Source organism: Gracilinanus agilis, chromosome 3, assembly GCF_016433145.1.
Source record: "Gracilinanus agilis isolate LMUSP501 chromosome 3, AgileGrace, whole genome shotgun sequence".
Taxonomy (NCBI): Eukaryota; Metazoa; Chordata; class Mammalia; order Didelphimorphia; family Didelphidae; genus Gracilinanus; species Gracilinanus agilis.
In genome coordinates this window covers 315,424,323-315,444,677 of record NC_058132.1, presented here as the reverse complement: position 1 = coordinate 315,444,677, position 20,355 = coordinate 315,424,323, and the positions used below count along the sequence as shown (strand labels likewise).

The window sequence follows — 20,355 nt, the reverse complement described above, 5'->3', positions numbered from 1 at the left end:
CATTTTTAGCTCTATAGCCATATGTTCTGCTAGATTTGAAACTGAAGTCCTGTGGGCTTCACCCTCCTCATTAGATCTAACCAAAAGCACTTGGTTGAAAAAACCCGAGAGAAATGTAGCTTCACCCATCTGTCTGCTTCAACATGGATCCTTCCCTGTGTGCAGCTTTATGAGTTTGCTTTGTTTTTTGCTTTAGGAAAATTGACAACTGGATGAGAACAGGTTACAGGCTGCCTCTCTAGATTAAACACTCCAGCTGTTGTCTTTGTGCCCATCTGCAGGATGGATGAGGCATGGACCATGATCTGGTAGATCTGTCAATAGTAGGGGAGAGGGGTTCCTTTGTTCATTCTCCATCATGCACATGGGATTTCTGTCTGTGCAGCCTAAGACGTTTCCACTTCTGCCTGTGCAAAGGCAAGCATACTTGAAAGAGTACTCAAAAAGGAGAACATTAAGTGAAACCTTTTTCTAACTTTCAAGAGCCCATATCCCTTTTTATCTGCCTGATTTTCTTGTTTGTTGCTTCCAGTGATGAGAAATGGATTACCTCCAATGACAGCCGAATCACTCCTAACTGCATTGGTGAGAGGTTCCCGTTCATCTGTCTTCCCAAAAGGATCTGCAATGCATCAAAACAAAAAACAAAAAACAAAAACAAAACAGTTCAGTTCAAATCCCTCATTTTGAATACCTAAAGCTTCTCCAAACACTGGAAATGATTTCCATGTGCATTTAGTCCTGTTATTCTCCAATGTGTGTCTGGCTCAGGAAAGGGATAGGAAAAATAAACAAATAGTCTGCTTAGGTAAATATCACATTAATTAGTGCACTCTCTTCATGATGCTATCACTCAATTTTAACAGAGGTATTAAAAAAATTGTACAATCCCTGACAAACACAAACAGAAAACAATGAAAGCGAAATTAAAATTTCTAAATTGTTGTGAGTTCCTGTCTAGTAAGACTGAAAACACCAAAAGCAAAACTTTTATAACAAGAAGTAATGTCACTGTATTATGAAATCTCAAACTTGCATGGAATGACAGAGATCATGTAGTCAAAACATGCTTGGAAATGGATTCTCTCTAGAATTTATCTGATGAATGGTCATTCCCACCTTTATGTGGACAACAGTACGAAAATGGAACATATCAAGTTACTTCTTCCACTTTCTAATAGTTCTAAATTTTAGGGAGCTTTTTTTTCTTTTAATATCATGCATCTCTTATATTAATCTTTTTTCTTTGTGTTTGCCCCTCTATAAGTTCCTTCTACTGTTATAGTTTTGCCTTACAATTTTGGCAAAACAAATAGGCTATTACATTACTTCCAATACAGGAAGAGAACTATTTTATTTGTTGTAAATCTTTTTTTTTTCTTCCAGGTTAAACTCCAATTCCTAATCTCCATATGCCATGAATATGAGACTCTATACTATTCTACTTAGGTGTCTCTGGAAAATGAACTAGAACTTTCAGCTTATTAAAGAATTCTTAAAATGTAGAACCTAGACATTAAAATAAATACTAGGGGTCTAGTCTAATGAGCAAAGAGTTAAATGATTACTTCTCTAGTCCTGGACATGATACTTATCTTAATATTGTCCCCAAGTCAAATGAGTTATTTTAAATGTCATTGTTATTCATGATTTATGTGCATTTATTTTGGAAAAAATCTTTATAACAAAAAACTCTGACAGGGGTCTAATTACTCGAATATACAAGGAGTTAAACCAATTGTATAAAAAATTCAAGCCATTCCCCAATTGATAAATGGGTGTAGAGAGCCATTGGAGAAACAGGATCAAAATTAGGGCCTGTTATCTGGATTCCCTACGTGACCAATCCAGGCTGAGGTAGTCTTTTTGTTTGGTCCTGGTCACCTGAGCCCTGAAAAGCTCTGGTACCAGCAGGTAGGTTAATCCAAAAACAACTTAACCCCTCCAGGAAGCTATTAGGAGTCATTTAGAGACATAGAGTCAGTAATAGATAATTTATCTGGATCCCATTACAAAATCATCGGCAAGTAAAACTATGTGCATGATTTTTCTGCACTGCATGTCAGATGCAGACAGAATGGGCCATCTAAGGTAAAAATCTAAGGCTCCTCTTTTGACTCATTTTCAGATCCCCACCTTTTCTTAATATTCTTATTGGAAAGCTTTGAGTCCTTAGCAGACCAGCAGCTACTGAGTTCACCATTTTTCTCCTTGATAATTAGGAAGCCTGAACCTTAAAAAATATTACTTAGATAAGGCTGGAGCTGGACAATCTAGTCCAGACTTTATCTGACCAGGTCCAATTCTGTAAATCAGGAAGTCAGGACTCAATTAGTAAAAATCTCCATGAAATATATTTCTTCTCCCAGAATTAACCCCCTACTAATTGGTGGTTGGAATTTGGCCCTTGCCCTTGTACCTATCTCTCTATTTTTTAGACTTTAATGGGTTGTGTATGATTTGTAACCCCTTCACAGCTGTGACTCTTTCTCTGTGTTCTTTGTTTGAAACCAGTATAAAATAAACCCCAAACTCCATGAGGTTGGATATGCCATGGGCTAAACAATTAGTCTGGTTATTCTCATTTTCTGTTTCCTGTCTTTTCAATCCGAAACCATACGCCACTCAGGACCCCTACCATATAGAGCTGGCTCTCTATAAATGGGCAAGAGGCATGAATAGGAAATTTTCAGATAAAGAAATCAAAAGAATCAATAATCACATGAGAAAGTCTTCTAAATCTCTAATAATTAGAGAAATGCAAATCAAAACAACTCTGAGGTATCACATCACACCTAGCAGATTGGCTAAAATGAAAGAAGGGGAGAGTAATGAATACTGGAGGGGATGTGGCAAAATTAATCCACTGGTAGTGGAGTTGTGAATTGTTCCAACTATTCTGGCTGGCAATTTGGAATCACGCTCAAAGGGCTATAAAAGAATGCCTGCCCTTTGATCCAGCCATGCCATTTTTGGGTTTGTACCCCAAAGAGATCATAGATAAACAGACTTGTACGAAAATGAGAGTATGCCCTTCAATTGGGGAATGGCTGAACAAATTGTGGTATATGCTGGTGATGGAATACTATTGTGCTCAAAGGAATAATAAACTGGAGGAATTCCATGTGAACTGGAAGGACCTCCAGGAATTGATGCAGAGTGAAAGGAGCAGAGCCAGAAGAAGATTGTACACAGAGACCAATACACTGTGGTAAAATAGAATGTAATGGACTTCTGTTCTAGCAGCAATACAATGACCCAGGACAATTCTGAGGGACTTATGGAAAAGAATGCTACCCACATTCAGAGGAAGAACTACAGGAGTGTAAACATAGAAGAAAAGCAACTACTTGAACACATGGGTTAAGGCAGACATGATTGTGGATGTAGACCCGAAACTACCACACCAATGCAAATATCAACAATTTGGAAATAGGTCTTGATCAATGACACATGTTAAAACTAGTGGAAATACGCATCAGCCATGGGGAGAGGGGGTGAACAACTTGGGGGGTGAAGGAGAAAGTAAGAGCATGAATTATGTAACCATGTTAACTTTTCCAAAGAATAAATATTAATAAATGTTTAAAAATGTCATTGTTACAAGAGAACTGCTATGTAGTCATATATTCCTATTATAATTATAAAAATGATTTTTAAAATCTATGAAGTAAAAGATAATATTTACCCAAATTAAATTTAATTAATTTGATTACATTCAGTCTATAATTTTAGCCCATCATGTCAGTGTATTAACTCTCTTTCCTAACTTTACATGATCTGCAAATTTGGTTACATAGGTCATTTATGTTTTTATCTGTCATTAATGAAACATATCAAATAAAACAGCATCAGGCAGAAAATACACAAGGTATGACAAATGAAGCTTCTTTTTAAGTGGATTTAGCCATTCAATCAATTTTCCACATAACTAAAAATTCTGCTGTCAAATCTATATTTTAATCTTATTGACAAGTAGGAGAGATTTTGTTAAATATTTCGATGAAATCTAAGTAAATTATAGAATATTCTCTTGAACTATGTTTTCACTACCTGTCCAAGAAAGATATAAGATTAACTTTACATGATATTCTTAAAAAAAAAAACAACAAACCTTACCTTACATCTTAGAAACAATACTGTGAAGTAGGTCACCTCATAAAACAAGACCAAACACCTAGAAGTTCAAATTAGTGGAACCAATATTTATTTATTAATCTATTGATTAATAAATGTACCTACTGGCCAGGACAACTTTCCTAGTGAAAGCTGCCCCTAACTAAAATTATAATGTAGTTTTTTAGTGTTCAAGAAACAAAGAAAATAATGTTCATTACTGAGTCATAGCCTTAAAGCGACTTTTATCGTTTCAAAGTTAGTAGCATGGGACTTTCCACTGTGTATCTTATCCTGGACTGTGAGGCAGCTGTAAGGAGTCATTTTCTCATGTGAATGTTATTTTGACCTTCACAGGAAGGCTCATTTCTGATTTCTACTTTTCCCCAGGGAAAAACAGGTTTTCTGGACAAAGGCAGAAGAGTGGTAAGGGCTAGGAATTGGGAGTTAAGTGACTTGCCCAGGGCCACACAGCTAGGAAATATCTAAGACCAGATTTGAACCTAGGACCTCCTATCTGTAGGCCTGTCTTTCAATCCACTGAATCACCCAGCTGCACCTACATGATATTCTTTAAAATATTTTTATTGAAGGTTTTCCTGAAGATTCAGATGCTTAGTGATCTCTCCTTTTGCAGACTTCAGATGTCTTAAATTCTAGTAATTAATGATGCATGATTCTATTGCATTTCTTATATAATTATTTATTTAACTGTTCCTTAACATTTATTTATGTATTATCCATTTAATATTATTATTTAACTTTTCTTGTATTTGCTTTCTTGAGATTAGGGATGTTATTTTATTCTTTTCTGTTCTTTGCAACTTTTAACATATTGCCTTGCAAACAACGGGTGCTCAATCTATATTCCACAGTTGATAGAATACAAGGCAATAGTTTATTGCCCCATTCATCATCCCTCCCTCAGATCTTCTTCCCCTCTGTATTGTAATGGCATAAATAGTAAGGTAGGGAGCAAAAGATGGAAGGCAATGTAGTATAAAAGGGAGAAGGTTATAATTATGCTAAAGTATATTAACTATCTAATGAAGGACTTGTGTTTCAAAGAAGCGTCATTCATTTAATATTTTATTCACTTAAAATTATCAAAACCAGACATTTTAAAGCAAATTATTTGACATACTTCAACTCATTCTGCTTATCTGAGCCCTTCTTAGTCGTTTTAATGATTCCAATTCAACTTTATAAAAACTATCAAAAAAATCATTTGTCCAAGCTTCCCCTTGATCTTTACAACACCCTCCTCTCTGTTTGTTGAGAAGAAATTCAATAGAATAAACATAAAATCATAGAATATGAGATCTTTGAGATAGACAAGGACTTAAGAAATCATTTGAAACTAGTTAACAGTTCCCATCCCTTTTCAGAAAGTTAAGCTATAATTAGCTTTCTTCTGTATCATGACACTGCTTTCACCACCATCACTTCCTATTTCCCTAAATAAATACATAAATAGATAAATGAATGGATGGATGGATATATGAATACTTTTTAAAAAGTAAATACATACAACTTGTTTAAATAAAAGGAGGAATCAATCGTTTTAGTTTAAAAGGAATTTCTAGGAAGAAAATGAAATAATTTAAAATTGTACCACAGTGCATAGAGTACTGGACATTTTTCTGTTCTGGCTCTTTGAGTAATTTAGTATAGGACTGTTACCAAGTGACATACAATAATATAACCTTAGTGAGTCTCAGCAAAATGAAGGACATGGACTAAATTCACTCTTTAATGGTCTCTTTGAGCATTAACACTATAATTCTGGCCTACATACAAATTCCAACTTGACCAGATTTGTAAATGTAAGCTAGTCCTGCTCAACATTTTCACATAAAAAGGAACCAAAATTGTTTCTTCTCTTCCAATAATCCTCAGTTCTCCCCCATCTTATGTTCAGAACTAATGGGTAGATGAGTCTAGGAAAATGTTAATTATGCCTTATTCCAGGCTGCTCATTTTGAGACAACTGTGAAATTTGGAGAAGGGCAAAAGCAATATAATGTCTTAGAGTTAAAGGAATTCCTGCTTTAATGAGAGACCTGGCTTCCTGCTGACTAGTAATGGACCCTGATTAACTTTTCCTTAGCCAGGAGGAACATAGTGTCCAGTCCCTGGCTCCTAGACTCAAAAAGTTTCCAGGACCCACTATGGAGCAACTGGCAGAAGCCCCAGGCAGAGAAAATGAGGCAGATGTAGCCTTTAGGCAGAATTTCTATGCCAAAGGAAGCACAAATTCATCAAAAACTCATCATCAAAGCACAAAATCTAATTATTTTATCTTATCAATATAGGTCAGCTGCAATGAACAATAATTCTGATATTTTAAAAAAATCATTGGGACTGCAGGAAAGACAAAGACCATTGCTATATGAAGAAAAGACCTAGTGATAGAAAGTTAAGATTAATATCTTGTGTTCATGCCATGCTTTCTTTCTTTCCACTTTTTTATTTATTTTATTTTTGTACTAATCCTATGAAGTAAGAACATCAAAAAGTTGACTAGCGGTGAAGATGAAATTAGAATTCTGGCCAGCTGACTGGTCTAAATTTTTTCTAAATGTTATGACTTCTGGTAAACTGCCAGTCATTGAAGTTAACCATCGAATTTTATCCTTCCTTCATGTCAAGGTAGTAATAGTAGGATTTAATTTGGTGTGACATTCGTCTAGATAATAAATGCAAGGTCAGTGGCTTCCATAACACTTGGAAAGCTAAGGCAGGAATGTTATTAGATGGTGACTATAGCTTAATGAAGAGTTATGACACTGAGGTCAATCCCTATATCTTATGTCTGTGTGGAGTAAACCACCTCATTTCATGAAAACCTTCTGATCTCTTCACAACCAGGAACTGAAGACTAAGTAGCCTCCAAGGGATCCTTTTCCTTAGCTATCCCAGGACATGACCCTCAGTGGCTTTCAAACCAATTAGACCAATGCCAGTGCTATTATAGTATATAAATTCATATTTACCTAAACTGTAAATCACAATTTTGTGTTATATGTATATACACAAATGCATGCTCATTTACATCCATATGTCTTCATATTTACATGTATGTAGGTAAGGGTGTATTTTAAATTTGGTTAAAATGAAATCTAAGGGACTTACCCTATGCTTTTGCCATATTGGGACTTATATTGAGTCTAACTTGAAATAATTTGGCCATTCTTTCTTACTTTAAAGCTTGTAAATAATTTTGTTGCATAGACTATATAATAAGAGATAGGATGATAGAGTAAAAAGAGAAGACTTGGATTTAAGTCTTGCCTCTGACATTTAGTGGTTATGTGATAGTTGGTGAATTGATTAACTATCTGAATTCTAGACAACTCTCTTAGACTATAAGTTCCAGAGGAGGTAACGGTTTTGTAGCCTAAGTTATGCGTCTATCAATAAAATCACAGGCCCAGGTCCTAGCTCTATTCCTATGCAGTTAATATATTGCATTTAGAGATTTCACTTAAATACTCTAATCAATAAACAAACATTTATTATTTGGTGGCTACTGTGCTCCACACTAATACACAAAAGGATATGACACTTCCAATAAACCAAGAGATTTTTTAAATTTATGCAAATGTTCCCTTTGACAATATAAACAGATGATGACCCATCCATTCTTCACCATCCTATTCAATTCTTTTCCATATGCTACCGTAAGTTCACTTTAGAACAGGGGTCGGCAACGTATGGCTCTTTCTGCAGAAGCCATAAAGTCAATTTTTTTTCAGGCGCTGTTACAGGAGCCACACTGTGAGCACTGTACGGCTCTCACGAAATTACATTTTAAAAAATGTGGCGTTTATGGCTCTCATGGCCAAAAAGGTTGCTGACTCCTGCTTTAGAAGATACTGACATCTTAATCAAGTTCTGATAATATTATATTAAATGGAACATACATTCTGTTAATAAGAACATTGTCTTAACCATAATCATCTTCAGTTTCCTCATAGTTGCAAGAGGAATAATACTATCTCAAATCCCTGCCTCCTGGGCCTTATTCCACTAATATGTAAATTTGTAAAGATTAGAAACTGTCAGCATATGTATAAAATGAGTTGATGATATATTATTTAACCCCTTTGAGCTCTATTTTCCTACTAGTAAAGTAGAATAATAATGATAACCATAATATATATGTATATATAAAATCCTCAAACTATCAAATTCAGTATTCAAATTTTCATCTTTTTAAATCTTCCTTAACTCTGTTGAAGTTACTTACATCTTTCCTGCCTCACAGATTCCAGAACCTCAGAATTGTTAAATTCCTTATTTACCCTCATTACTTCATGGAATTCATGACTTTAAAACATGGATCATGCATGTCTTCTGTATGAAGCCTTTCTTGATTTTCCCAATTATTAGTGCCTTCTTTCAGAATCTACCTTGTTTTTAATTACTTTACCTTTACTCACTTTAGGAATTTTGCTGTAAGTGATTATGTCCTTGTCTCTCACAACAGAATGTAAGCCCCTTGTGAGAAGTGGTTGCCTACTTATTTTGCTAATATCTACTATAGTCAATGGTATATAATATGCAATTAATAAATGATTGTTAATAGACAATAGTCATATGAACTAAATAATGAGAAAAGATGACTAATACTACATATTACACATGAATACAATAAAGCAGGCATGATAGAGACAATAGGCATATATTATTAACATGTCATTTACTTAAGGCTCTGTAGGGTAAGATATTTTTACAAGTTGTATCATTTCAATGCTAACAATATTTAAGTTTTAACTAGGAATGATAGTGACTAAAAGACAGCATGCTCCAGTTGATCTTGACCTGGCCTTGGGGTTAGGAAGATGTAAATTCAAGGTCTGGCTATTATAGGTAATCTCTGTTCTACCAAAGGCAAGACCCTTGCCCTCTCTGTGCTCCAGGAAATTCTTCTGAATACAAAATTTTTAACCTGATAATCTCTATGCAACTATAGGGAATATTCCTAACCTGGGAATTCTATATGCTGAAAATGGGATAAAGTCCAGTACTCCCTTTCTTCACTTCTAAGAAAAATAATAACAATTAGAAATATTTATTTTAGAATAAATGAATAAGAGTACAAAATAAGATGTGATTGCCTCCATATTTTTTCTGCCTGAAAATAGCACTTGTGAGAATTTTTTATATGAATAATGATAATATCCATAGAGAATGGCACTAATCAGCATTAGAATTATCATCATAATCATTGAGGTCATCATCATTGTGGTTATATTATAAATAACTAGAATTTTTATAGTGTCTTCTGTGTGCCAGGAACCATGCTGAATATTATACTAATGTTATCTCATTTGTTCCACAATCCAACCCTTTGGAGTAGACTGTATTATTGTCCTCATTTTATAATTGGAGATACTGAGGCATATAGTTAATAAGTGTATGAAATAGTATGTAATCTCAGATTTCTGGACACAAGGCCTAGACAAAGGTGGTTAAGTGACTTGCCCAGGATCACACTGCTAAGAAGTGTCTGAGCTCAGATTTGAATCCAGGACTTCCCATCTCTAAGCCTGCTTCTCAATCCACTGAGCCACCCAGCTGCCCCTGCACCTCCATTTTAGAGATAAGGAAACTGTGGTCAATGGGGAATAGGGAAAATTGTCTAAAGCCACTCAGGTTTTATTCACAAGTGTTAGAATTTGAATTCAAGTCCTATGACTACTAATTCAACACCTTTTCCACTGTATTATGTTATAAAGAATTCCAGTTTGAGTCAGAGAGGAAATATTGCCATGTCCAGAATTTCAATATCCATTGATTTTGGAGAAAGTAACCTGATATCAAATCTGAAAATCTGAGAACTGGGATGATGAAACGCGCACACACACACACACACACACACACACACACATACACACACATTCTGAGCAATGTCATACTCAAACAATATAGAAATATGCTTTGAGAACCATGAAGACACAATCTTCTTGGCATGGAAACTGACTTGCAGAAATATATATATATATATATATATATATATGTTTCATCATTGAGCTTGGGGAATGGCTAGTACACTATAACTTAGTAAATAAAGGGAGTATAATAAGTAATGAATCTGGAAAGACAAATGAGAGGCTCTCTATGGAGGCTTCTAAATACTAGGGTAAGCAGCACATTTTGCTTCCTGTAGACATTGTGGTTCAGGGTTGGGAAAAGAATATTTTTGAGCAAGAGAGGGACATGATTAGACTTGTATATTATAAAGATTAATTTTTTCTAATATATTTTTCCAGATTACATGTCAATATAATTTTTCAAAATGATTTATTGATATTTTGCAATCCATCTTTTCTCTATCTTTCTCTTTCATACTTCTCCCCCCTCCCCAAGAAGAGATGTAATATGGTATGGGTTGTACATATATTAGCATATAATACATATTTCCATGTTTATCATGTTGTGAAAGAAGACATATTGCTTTCACTAAAGAAAAATTCATAAAGGAAATAAAAGAAAGAATGGTGTGTTTCAATTTGCATTAGGACTGTTCTTTCTATGGTAATAGGTATCTTTTTTTTTTTTTTTTTTAAGTCTCTTGGAGTTGTCCTGGATTGTTGTCTTGTTGGTAATAGTTAAGTCATTCACAGTTGATCATCATATATTATTGTTGTGAAAATTATTTTGAAAGCTGTGTAGAAGATAAATCAAAGAATGGTGTTACTGGAGGCAAAGAGACCAACTGGGGGCTATTATAATAGTCTAAACAAGAGATAGTGAAAATAATGGGGGTTAAAAATTAATGTCCTTATAGATACATAGAAATGTTTTCCTCCATCTATCTTCTGCCATCAGGCATATCATAATTAACCCTGCAAATCTGCACTATTTTAGAAACTTTCAAACTTATCAACTACATTTTTAGTTATCCTAGCTCCTTCAGAAAAAAGAAAGGAAAAACTTTAAAACTTTTTCTGCGGAGTTATTGGTTTTGTTCGAACTATTCCATTTGTGAAAAAATAGCATGCTTCATGGACAGAAGGAAATAGGATGCTAGCTGTGTGAATGAAGTGGTTATAGAAGCATGAGATGCTGTGAGGATAGAAACTGACAAGATTTGGCAACTGACTGATGTATTAGGGGTGGGGATGAGGGAGAGTGAAGAAATCAGAGTAAATCTCACAATAGGTAGGGCATGTAGGATAATCCTTATTTAACTAGTCAGGAGCTGAGGCCTAGGAGGATTCAGTTACTTGCCCAGGGTCATGAAGAATTATAATGACAGAGCCAGGATTACAATTCAGGGCTCCTTTGGCTCTGTATCTCAGACATCTAGCATAGTCAGGCACATAGTAAGTACTTAAATGTTGAATTTTCACTTTTGTTACAATAGATGTTCCATTACATCACACTGCTATTCATTTCACATTGTAAATGGATTTCCCCCATACATCTTCCTAGACAGGTGATTTTATCAGTGGACTGAACTGTTGGTGAGTATATTCTTATAGACCAAGGCAGGACAGTAACTTTTCAGCAACTTTGAATTATCAAAGAATTGGCATGGAATAGATACACTAAATGACTACTTTACTGTAAAAAGGCTAGTACATCTCAGAATTCCTTGAAATTAAGATCCAATCAAACTTGTTATTTCTTGGTAAGTGGAATAGTTAGAATAAGACAAATACTTCCCCAAATAAATTTTAAAAGTTTTCTATTTATCTCTGAGGGCGTAGTATGAGTAAAAATGTGGAGTTTATAAGTCTGAGAGTTTATAAAATATGGATGATTCACCAGGGTTAGCTGTGATATGCCTGGAGGCAGACAAATAGAGGAAGATATTTATCTATCTCTCTATCTACCTACCTACATATCTATCTATCTACTCATTCATCCATCCATCCATTTGTCCATCCATCCACTCATCCATCTATCTAAATATCTAAATATCTACCTATCTATATACTCATCTACTCATCCACCCAGCCATCCATCCATCCATCTGTCCCTTTGTCCATCTGTCCATCCAGCTCTCTCTCAATCTTTCTCTCTCTCTTTCTCTTTCTCACTATCTCTGTCTGTCTGTCTGTCTGTCTGTCCATTTATATATCTATATTAATCCCCATCATTTTCATTCTGTGAAAAGTAAGGATTTGAGAACCACTATTTGCTATGTAACATTTAATATTTATCTTTAGACTTCATCCCAACTGCATATTAGGGACTTGTGTGTATGTCTATATATGTAATATGTGTATAAAAGGAATATAGATATATACTAACATGAACACAAGGTATCTTTAATTGTCTGAAATCCTTTGGAAATTAATTATTCTGGGCAGATTATTTTTTTTCTACCAGAGAACACATTTATTTCTTAAATATAAATGAATTTGTTTTTTTAACTGTGAACATTTACAATATTTGAAACATATATATACATATACATATATATATGTATACATTTAAACCAGGATTATGATTGAACTGACATAAGGAGATCCTGTTGAGAAATCTCTATTGATTTAGACTAGTATCTTCTCTGAAACTCAGTCTTAGAGAGTTGCCTAGGAAATGTGAGGTTTAATTACTAGCCCAGAATGCCATAACTACTATGTGTCAGAAGTGGAAATTGAACTTCAAGTCTTCCTGACTGAGATCAACTTTCTTTCTATTGTGCTGTATTTCATCTAGAAAAATATATTGAGTACGATTTAACCTTTTCTTAGTTTTGTTTTACCATGAGTAGTATCAGTGATCACTCGGTAGTGTATTGAGACAGTGTATTATTGTTGAAAGAGTGCTCTAGATTTAGAATCAAAGGACCTGGGTTGATATTTTGCCTTAGTTAATTCTTGTTTATGTGATGTTAGACAAGTCATGCCACAGTCTTGTTCCTCAGTTTCCTAATATGTTCAATGGTGTTGTTGGGCTAAATGACCTATACAGTTTCATCCTGCCTTAAATCTGTGATTTTCTGATCTAGGGAATGTAGAGGATATAAATACTATGCAAGAAAATAAATTAAAAAGCCGGAATCTTAGATCTATTTATAGATCTGTTTTTCACTGCTGAGACATACCTGATGAAGAGTACACTGTTGTCACTGTGTTTATGTCTGATTCCATTACAGATCTGCAGTTAGCCTCCACCAAAACACCTTTCACAGTGACAGGGGCGATGCTGGGATGGCGCAAAGCTGCCTTCAGTGGTGCTATGTGGTTATACTGGACTGATGACAGGCATCCAACAAACCCAACGGTGTTCACTTTGGAGACTTCAGCATCTAGTCCCAGGCTATCTGCAACATGAAGCACAGTCAGAAAGTTGTTTTCTTTTCCCCTTCTCCTATGTCTTTGTGTAAAATTTTAGATTATAAAATTACATTAGCTTTTCCAGTGGAGAAGCAAATTTTTCATCTTACTGATGAAAATACACTTCCATATTTTCCCCTATGCATCAACACTTCTTGTCTAAAATTGCCTTGTGCTTCTTTGCATTAAAAGATACAGATTTCATATTCCTGTCACTTGATTCAAGAGATGTTTTTTTCTGGTTTAAGATTTCACTAGTAGTATAACTATATCTTAACTCTAGGCTTCTTTATTGTTTGAATAATTCAGCTACGTTGTCTGGAAGTCATATACAAAATTCTATCATACAGATCATAATAATTTAACAAGTCACTGACATTTAAAAAAAAATAGATAAACTGACATGAACCTTAGGAGAATATGTTATATAGCAGTCCCTCAAAAGCTTTTTAATGATTTTTTCCTACTCTTAATTTTTATTTTTTAATTTACTATTATTCCATTAGTTGCATTTGCCTCTGCCTGAGGACCTGAATGTTAATGAGCTAGTGACCTTAAAATTCTTGCTGATCAAATCTCAGTATATCTTTGGATGTTTGGAAATATGAGAACAAGGTTGAATCCACTGAGGATTTTCATCAGATCCATTGATTATAGACTATGAGCCTCCCTCAAAAATGTATTAATTTTAATTACGGACAATTGGGTAACTAAGTTGTTTGAAACAAATGCATAAAGCAAGGTGAACCCTATTGAGTACAGACTTAAAATTTGTATTTCTTTTTATTAATAAAAAAGCATGTAGTAGTGGATAACAAACTTATTTGAAGACCAAGAAGATATGAGTTCAAGTCCCATTCAAGATATTTTGACTATGTGATCCTAGGCAAGTCATAAACCTATCAATGTTTTAGGCATCTCTCTACAACTATAAATTGTCCAAAATGAGCCTGCTAGTTGTGGTATAGGGAGTTTCTTCCCCTAAAAGTTACCTGTATTGAGTTTTCACATCTGGAGTCAGGGAGAACTAAGTTCAAATCTGGTTTCAGAAACCTATTAACTCTGTGAACCTTGGCAAGTCACTTAAACTCAGCTCTCTCAGCAGTAAAATGAGGAAAACAATATTATCTACCTTCCAGGGCTTTTGTGAAGATCAAATGAGATAATATTTTAAAGTATTTTGTATATAGTGCCTGGCATGCAGTAGGCATAATGTAAACACTTATTCCTTTCTCCTTCCTTCCCTTTCCTTTTGCTTTCCCTTCCTCCACTTAAGAAAATCATAGATTAGCACCAGATAATCTTGTTATGATATACATTAACTTTTGCTAGTCACATCAAGAATAATTGAAAAATTTGGTTAGGAATAATGGAATAAAGAAACAGACATAAAGACTATTTACTGGTTATCTTTTTACCTTCTGACTTTCTCTCTTGATACAAACTCACTAACTAAATTTTAACCTCTTTTCTGGACAATAAGGGAGTCAATGTTATATCCAAAAAGAATCTCATTTAGAGTTAATTCTTAAAATCAAATGCTATACTGAAGTAAATTTCATTGTGAAAGTAAATTAAGTGGAAAAGGAATCAACAATACCCCAAACACTAAATTTTAACGAAATGCATCTCCCTTAAAACTGGAGACTTTGCTCTCCATCCCCTTATCCCTTTATTGAATTTGAATTCCTCTCCAAATCATTTTGAGGAAGGATGCAGAGAGGTCTCAGACTGGGTAACTGAGTTAGGGAATATTGAGGAGATCAGGCCACAAGACAAGGAGAATATGCCTCAAGCAGACAGGGAAAAGAAGTTAAAAATTTGTGGAATCATAATCAGAATTGCACAGGATCTAGCAGTTTTTACATTAAAGAAGAAGCACCCAGACCATATATTCTTTTATTCTATGAAGTCCTTCGCCAGGATAGAGCTGTCTTCTCATTTTATCCCTGCACCTGCATTTATCCACTGATGAGTTTCTATTGAATCCGTCATTTTGAGGAAAAGCCCCAATCAGCCATTTTTCTGTATCCCATTAGAATGAAAAATCCTGAAAGTGTTAGGTATATAGTAAACAACTAGCAAATGTTTGTTGGCTTATCTTGGTCATGTATACCACCATCTCTTCCAAATATTTCATTCTTCTCTTTCCTTTTCTAATCCCCAAAATCTAATCTCTTAGGAGAATTATAACATATAATTTCTGTGCTTTTTAAGAAGGTAGTTTGAGCCTCTTGCCTAGTACATAGCCTAGCAATTAGTATGTGCTTAATAAATGAATGCTTGTTGAATAAATTAACGGATTTGTTAAAGCTGCTGTTATTATGAACTCTTTTGAAAATCTAGGAACCAGATCATGACATCCCAAAAGAAAAGTAGATTCTTTTAGGGTTAAAGTATATTAAAGATTAAATATAAAGTAAATACAAAGTGAGAAAATGTTACTAGCAACTAATACATATCAGGAGAGGTTCACAGGGATGGGGGGAAACTATTTTCTTCAAAAGCACAGAAATGGGAAATGAGACATGAGGGATGGAATTCTCAGTATATGAAATAATAAACAGCTTGTCCAGAAAAAGGAGTAGATATATGAATGAAAGTGCAATAATCCTAGAAAGAAGGACTGGACTCTATAAGTTTATATTTTATTCCAGACTTCAGAAAAGAGAGAACCATTTATTGTTTATTGCCTTTTAACTAGGTAGATCCACACAGCATGCCACATTTCATAAAGTTTTTGTTATTGTCATTGTTATTTTTTCTCTTGTAGATGTTAAAAAAACACTAAGGGGTAGGGCTTTTGATTATTTGTTCATTGGATGGATTGAAGAGAAAAAAAGAGATAAGATTTTTAAAATTTTAGGATTTGAGAAGTACCAACAAATGATACTTAAATCTATCTATGCCTTAAGGTTATGACTCCATAACACAAGAACTCATTCCCAGAATTCTGTTGGAAAGAAGTCTATGATGATTTGGAGTCTTTAGAGAGCATTGTTATTGTAATTGTCACAAAGCCAAGCTTCACAAACCAAGAATAGGCACATAGATAAATTGGAGAAGTGCCAAAAATGACATTTTATTTTTCAAGAGAGAGATGTTTTGAATAGAGTCATATCTCCAGGGAAGTATGTTTATCCTAGATGTATAATGTTGATTGAAATCTCCAGGAGTTATTGAAAAGAAACTAAGAAAACAAGAGAATCCCTGGGTTGTGGAAATACTCTCAGTATGAGACTATAGTGTAATAAATTCTTAGATGGGCACATTCTTAGATGATAGAAGGACAAGCCCACATGAGATTTCTGTGGTTTTGATTTCTGTTACATTGAAGGGGTAGGCAAGGCAGTGGAAAAATGGAGGGCCCAAAGAAAATCTCAAAGGAGACTAGCATCCTTTTATCTACAATTGAAAAAAAAGATGGTTTGTGGAATATTAAGGAGATGAAAGAATGTTAAAAATAACTGCTTCCTATTATTCATTCAGTTACTAGTTCCACTGAGTCACAAGGGATTTCCTAATTTCTTCATTCAAATTCTAAAGTTACAAATGCATTATATCCATAAGAAGTTGGAAAAAGCATTTGTTGCTTTGTTCTATACATTGAGCTTATGAATGAATATCATTGATATGCTTGACAGTGAAGCTAGCTATTCATATGGTGCTTGTCATTGTGAGGATACAAACCCAATCAAGCTATTCCAAGGACTGTCTGTCTTTATTTCTCTTCTCCAGAGGAACTGCTGACAACAATTCCTATTCAATTTATGTATATCACCATGAGAAGCCCCATATAGCTATCAAAAATAATTCTAACTTTTCTTATATCTACTGGTCTACAGTTCCAGAGTGTGTTTGAAGTAAAAGATAATTCAAGGTGCAACTAACCCAGCATATGCCTGAAAGGATTTCTTTTATAATATATCCAAGGGGTGATCAACCAGCTTTTGTTTAAAGACAGTCAGTTAAGGATAACTTTCTCCCAGAATTTTTCTTTTTTACTTCAGAATTTCCAAATTTCAAGTCTGTAACCAAGATCTAGACTTAATGAATATCCTCATACCAGTTAGCTATAGATAGTATTTTGAGTCACCTTGGAAACTCAACAAATGTCTATTTAATTATTTTTAGTCTTTATTTTAAATATCTCTAATAGTTTAACTGTGTGATCTGACTTCTGCAAAGAATTATTATTAATGTATTACAGACCATTGTTTTAAGCCTGTGTCCATTTGAAAATATTTATTTTGTCCAATTCCCAGATCTTCATTATAAATTATTCTTTGAACATTTAAATTACAAATATAGAACTAGATTAATCTTCATTAAATAGCACCTTCATCATGTCTTTCTTTCAACAGCTCAAGAATCAATTGCATAAGCAATTTAGGGTAAAAAATATCAAGTTTAACATGTTTATCACAAAGAACTTTGACTGCCTTTTAGAAATCTCAAGTTAAGATTTACATAGACATTTTTAACTCAGTACATTCAAAATTGAACAAAGTATCCTTCCCATGTCCCAAATCTTCCATTATTTCAAACATTTGTATTACTGTTTGGTGTAATACTATACTTTCTATATAACCCAGGGTCAAAACTTAAGTGTTTTCCTCCCTCTTTCCCCTTTTCCCAATCTCCCCAACATATCAAATCAGTTTTCAAAGTCTCTTGTTTCTACTTTGGTATCATTTCTTGTATATACATGTTTATTTCTTGTGTGTATAAAATGTATAACTATATGCATATTTGTATATGTATAGCTCTCTGTCTATCTATAGATTCTCATCTCTCACCCTTCAGTTCGTCTACTTCATCCCTGAATTATTACAATATCCTGCTGATTAGTTTTCCTTCCTCAAGTATTTCTCCATTCCAGTATGTCCTAACCTTAGCAGTCAAAATGATTGTCTTTAAGCATAAGTTTGAGACTGTTACCCCTTCTCACATTCATTAAAATCCAGTGGTCTTTTATTACCTTTGTGATCAAATATAAAATCTTCTCTTTAATTTAAAACTCTTTTTAATCTGGAATCAAGATTCCTTCTTGATTTTTCAGTCCCCTAATCCCTTGCAGTATCTGCATACATTGTGATCTAGTAATACAGGCCTCCTGTCTGTTTTTCATGCACACAACACTCTTTCTCTCAACTCAGAGTGCTTATATAGAATGCTCCCATGCCTAGAACTCTCTCCATTTTTTCATTTCTGTCTTTTAACTTCCCTGGTTTCCTTCAAGTCTTAGCTGAAGTTCCATCTTCCATAAGAAATATTTCTGGATCTTCCTTAATTTTAAAGCCTTCCCTTCCACTGATCATTTCAAATAATTATTTTAGGTGGTTTTGTTTCATTTTATTTTGTTTATTTCCCCTGGTAAAGATATGATCCTGTTCTCTAATCTGAGATATCCTTTAACCCAATATATTATTTGACTCTTTGAAAGTAGTGGCTTAATATAAACAATAAAAGATAAAGAGACTAGCTTTAAATAAAAAAATCAGATTTTGATCATGAAATCATAAAATACTAGAATAGTAGACCTTGAAGAAATTTAGAAATCACTTAGTCTAAGACTCTCAATATTAAGGTTATAGGATCATAGCTGGAAAGGACCTCAGCTGATAAAGGCTTATTTCACATTTTACAGATAAGAAAAGAGAAGTAAAGAGAGGTTGTGTGACCTGAACTAGTTACAAAAATATGAAGTGAAATTGTAGCTCTCAAAAGTACAGTCATTTAACCAAGGCCAAATAGCAGTTAGTGCCAGTCAGAATTAGAATGTGAGATTCTTTACTGAAACCAAATTAACCTCAGTCAGACCAGAGAAGAAGCTTAACTGAGTTGCTTATGTCTTGAAATTGAAATTGAAAAGTGTCAAGTATCTTTTCTACTTGTCTACTGACCACTCCATCTAGGTCTAGGAAAACAGGGTTGTACTCCATGACAATTAGATATAATTGGGGAACCTTGAAATTAGCTACATATTCTAATACCATCACACATTTGGAATGAGAGTACTTGGATAAGTTTCTGAATGTTAATTCTTATGACCCATGAAATATTGGTCAAGTTATTTAATCTCTCTGGATGTCAATTTCCTCTTTTGAAAAACAGGGGTTTGGGCTATGTGTGGAATAAAATTCTGGGGGCCTCATACCCCCAAAACCACTCTAATGAAGAGACAGGAGACAATGCTGGCAGAGTTCATGTGACTTTATTCAGAGGCATGGGGGCATAGAGTGAGGAAGGCTACCTGGGTCTAGACAAGTGTCCTCAGAATGGGGTGTGGGGTGTGGCTAGGGCCAGTATTCTCACAAGGAGGGGGAATAAAGGTGAGGGAGTACTTGACAGGGCATAGCCAGTATTACTCACAAGGGGTAGGTTTGGGAGAGAGAGAGAGAAAGAAGGAGAGAGAGAGAGAGAGAGAGAGAGAGAGAGAGAGAGAGAGAGAGAGAGAGAGAGAGAGAGAGAGAGGCTCCATAGTTTGAGGTCTCAGAAAACAGTGGGCATTGATACATGGGTTCACTCAGATTTTTATAGGTATCCAACACAATGCTATCTCTACTTTCCCATCATCTGTATCTTATTCTACCCTCCTTCTATCCTCCTCATTCCTTTCCCAGCACTTTTGATGTTTCTAAGAATATTCCCTTAGGTTTATAGTTTTTAGTTGAGTCAGGGTTTTAGGGCTGTCCGAGGATTTATCAGATTACAACAATTTAAGCTGAAAACACTCTTTGAAACATTAATTGGGAAATATAGTCAATATTATAACCTGTAAGTTTTGAGATTTCTCTCATAGGAATTAGGTCACTCCTAAACTTCTTCCCATGGGAATAGATAAAAAGGGTGGGGGCAGTTTCTTAGTCACTTTTAAAAAATAGTATGTTAAAGGCCCATATTATACATACATATATATACTCGGGGATGGGGTTTC

General features: G+C 34.5%; 1 protein-coding gene across 1 annotated transcript in view; it reads right to left on the bottom strand.

Moving 5' to 3' along the window:
• The window catches only part of CNTNAP5 (contactin associated protein family member 5), an 845,810-nt gene that overhangs the window by 2,681 nt on the left and 822,774 nt on the right, over positions 1-20,355 (bottom strand). Inside the window, exons 21-22 of the mRNA XM_044669143.1 lie at positions 13,184-13,455; positions 551-622 (exon numbers count right to left, since the gene is read on the bottom strand). Of these exons, the coding sequence (XP_044525078.1) occupies positions 551-622; positions 13,184-13,455 (344 nt within the window). The remainder of the gene's footprint in view (positions 1-550; positions 623-13,183; positions 13,456-20,355) is intronic.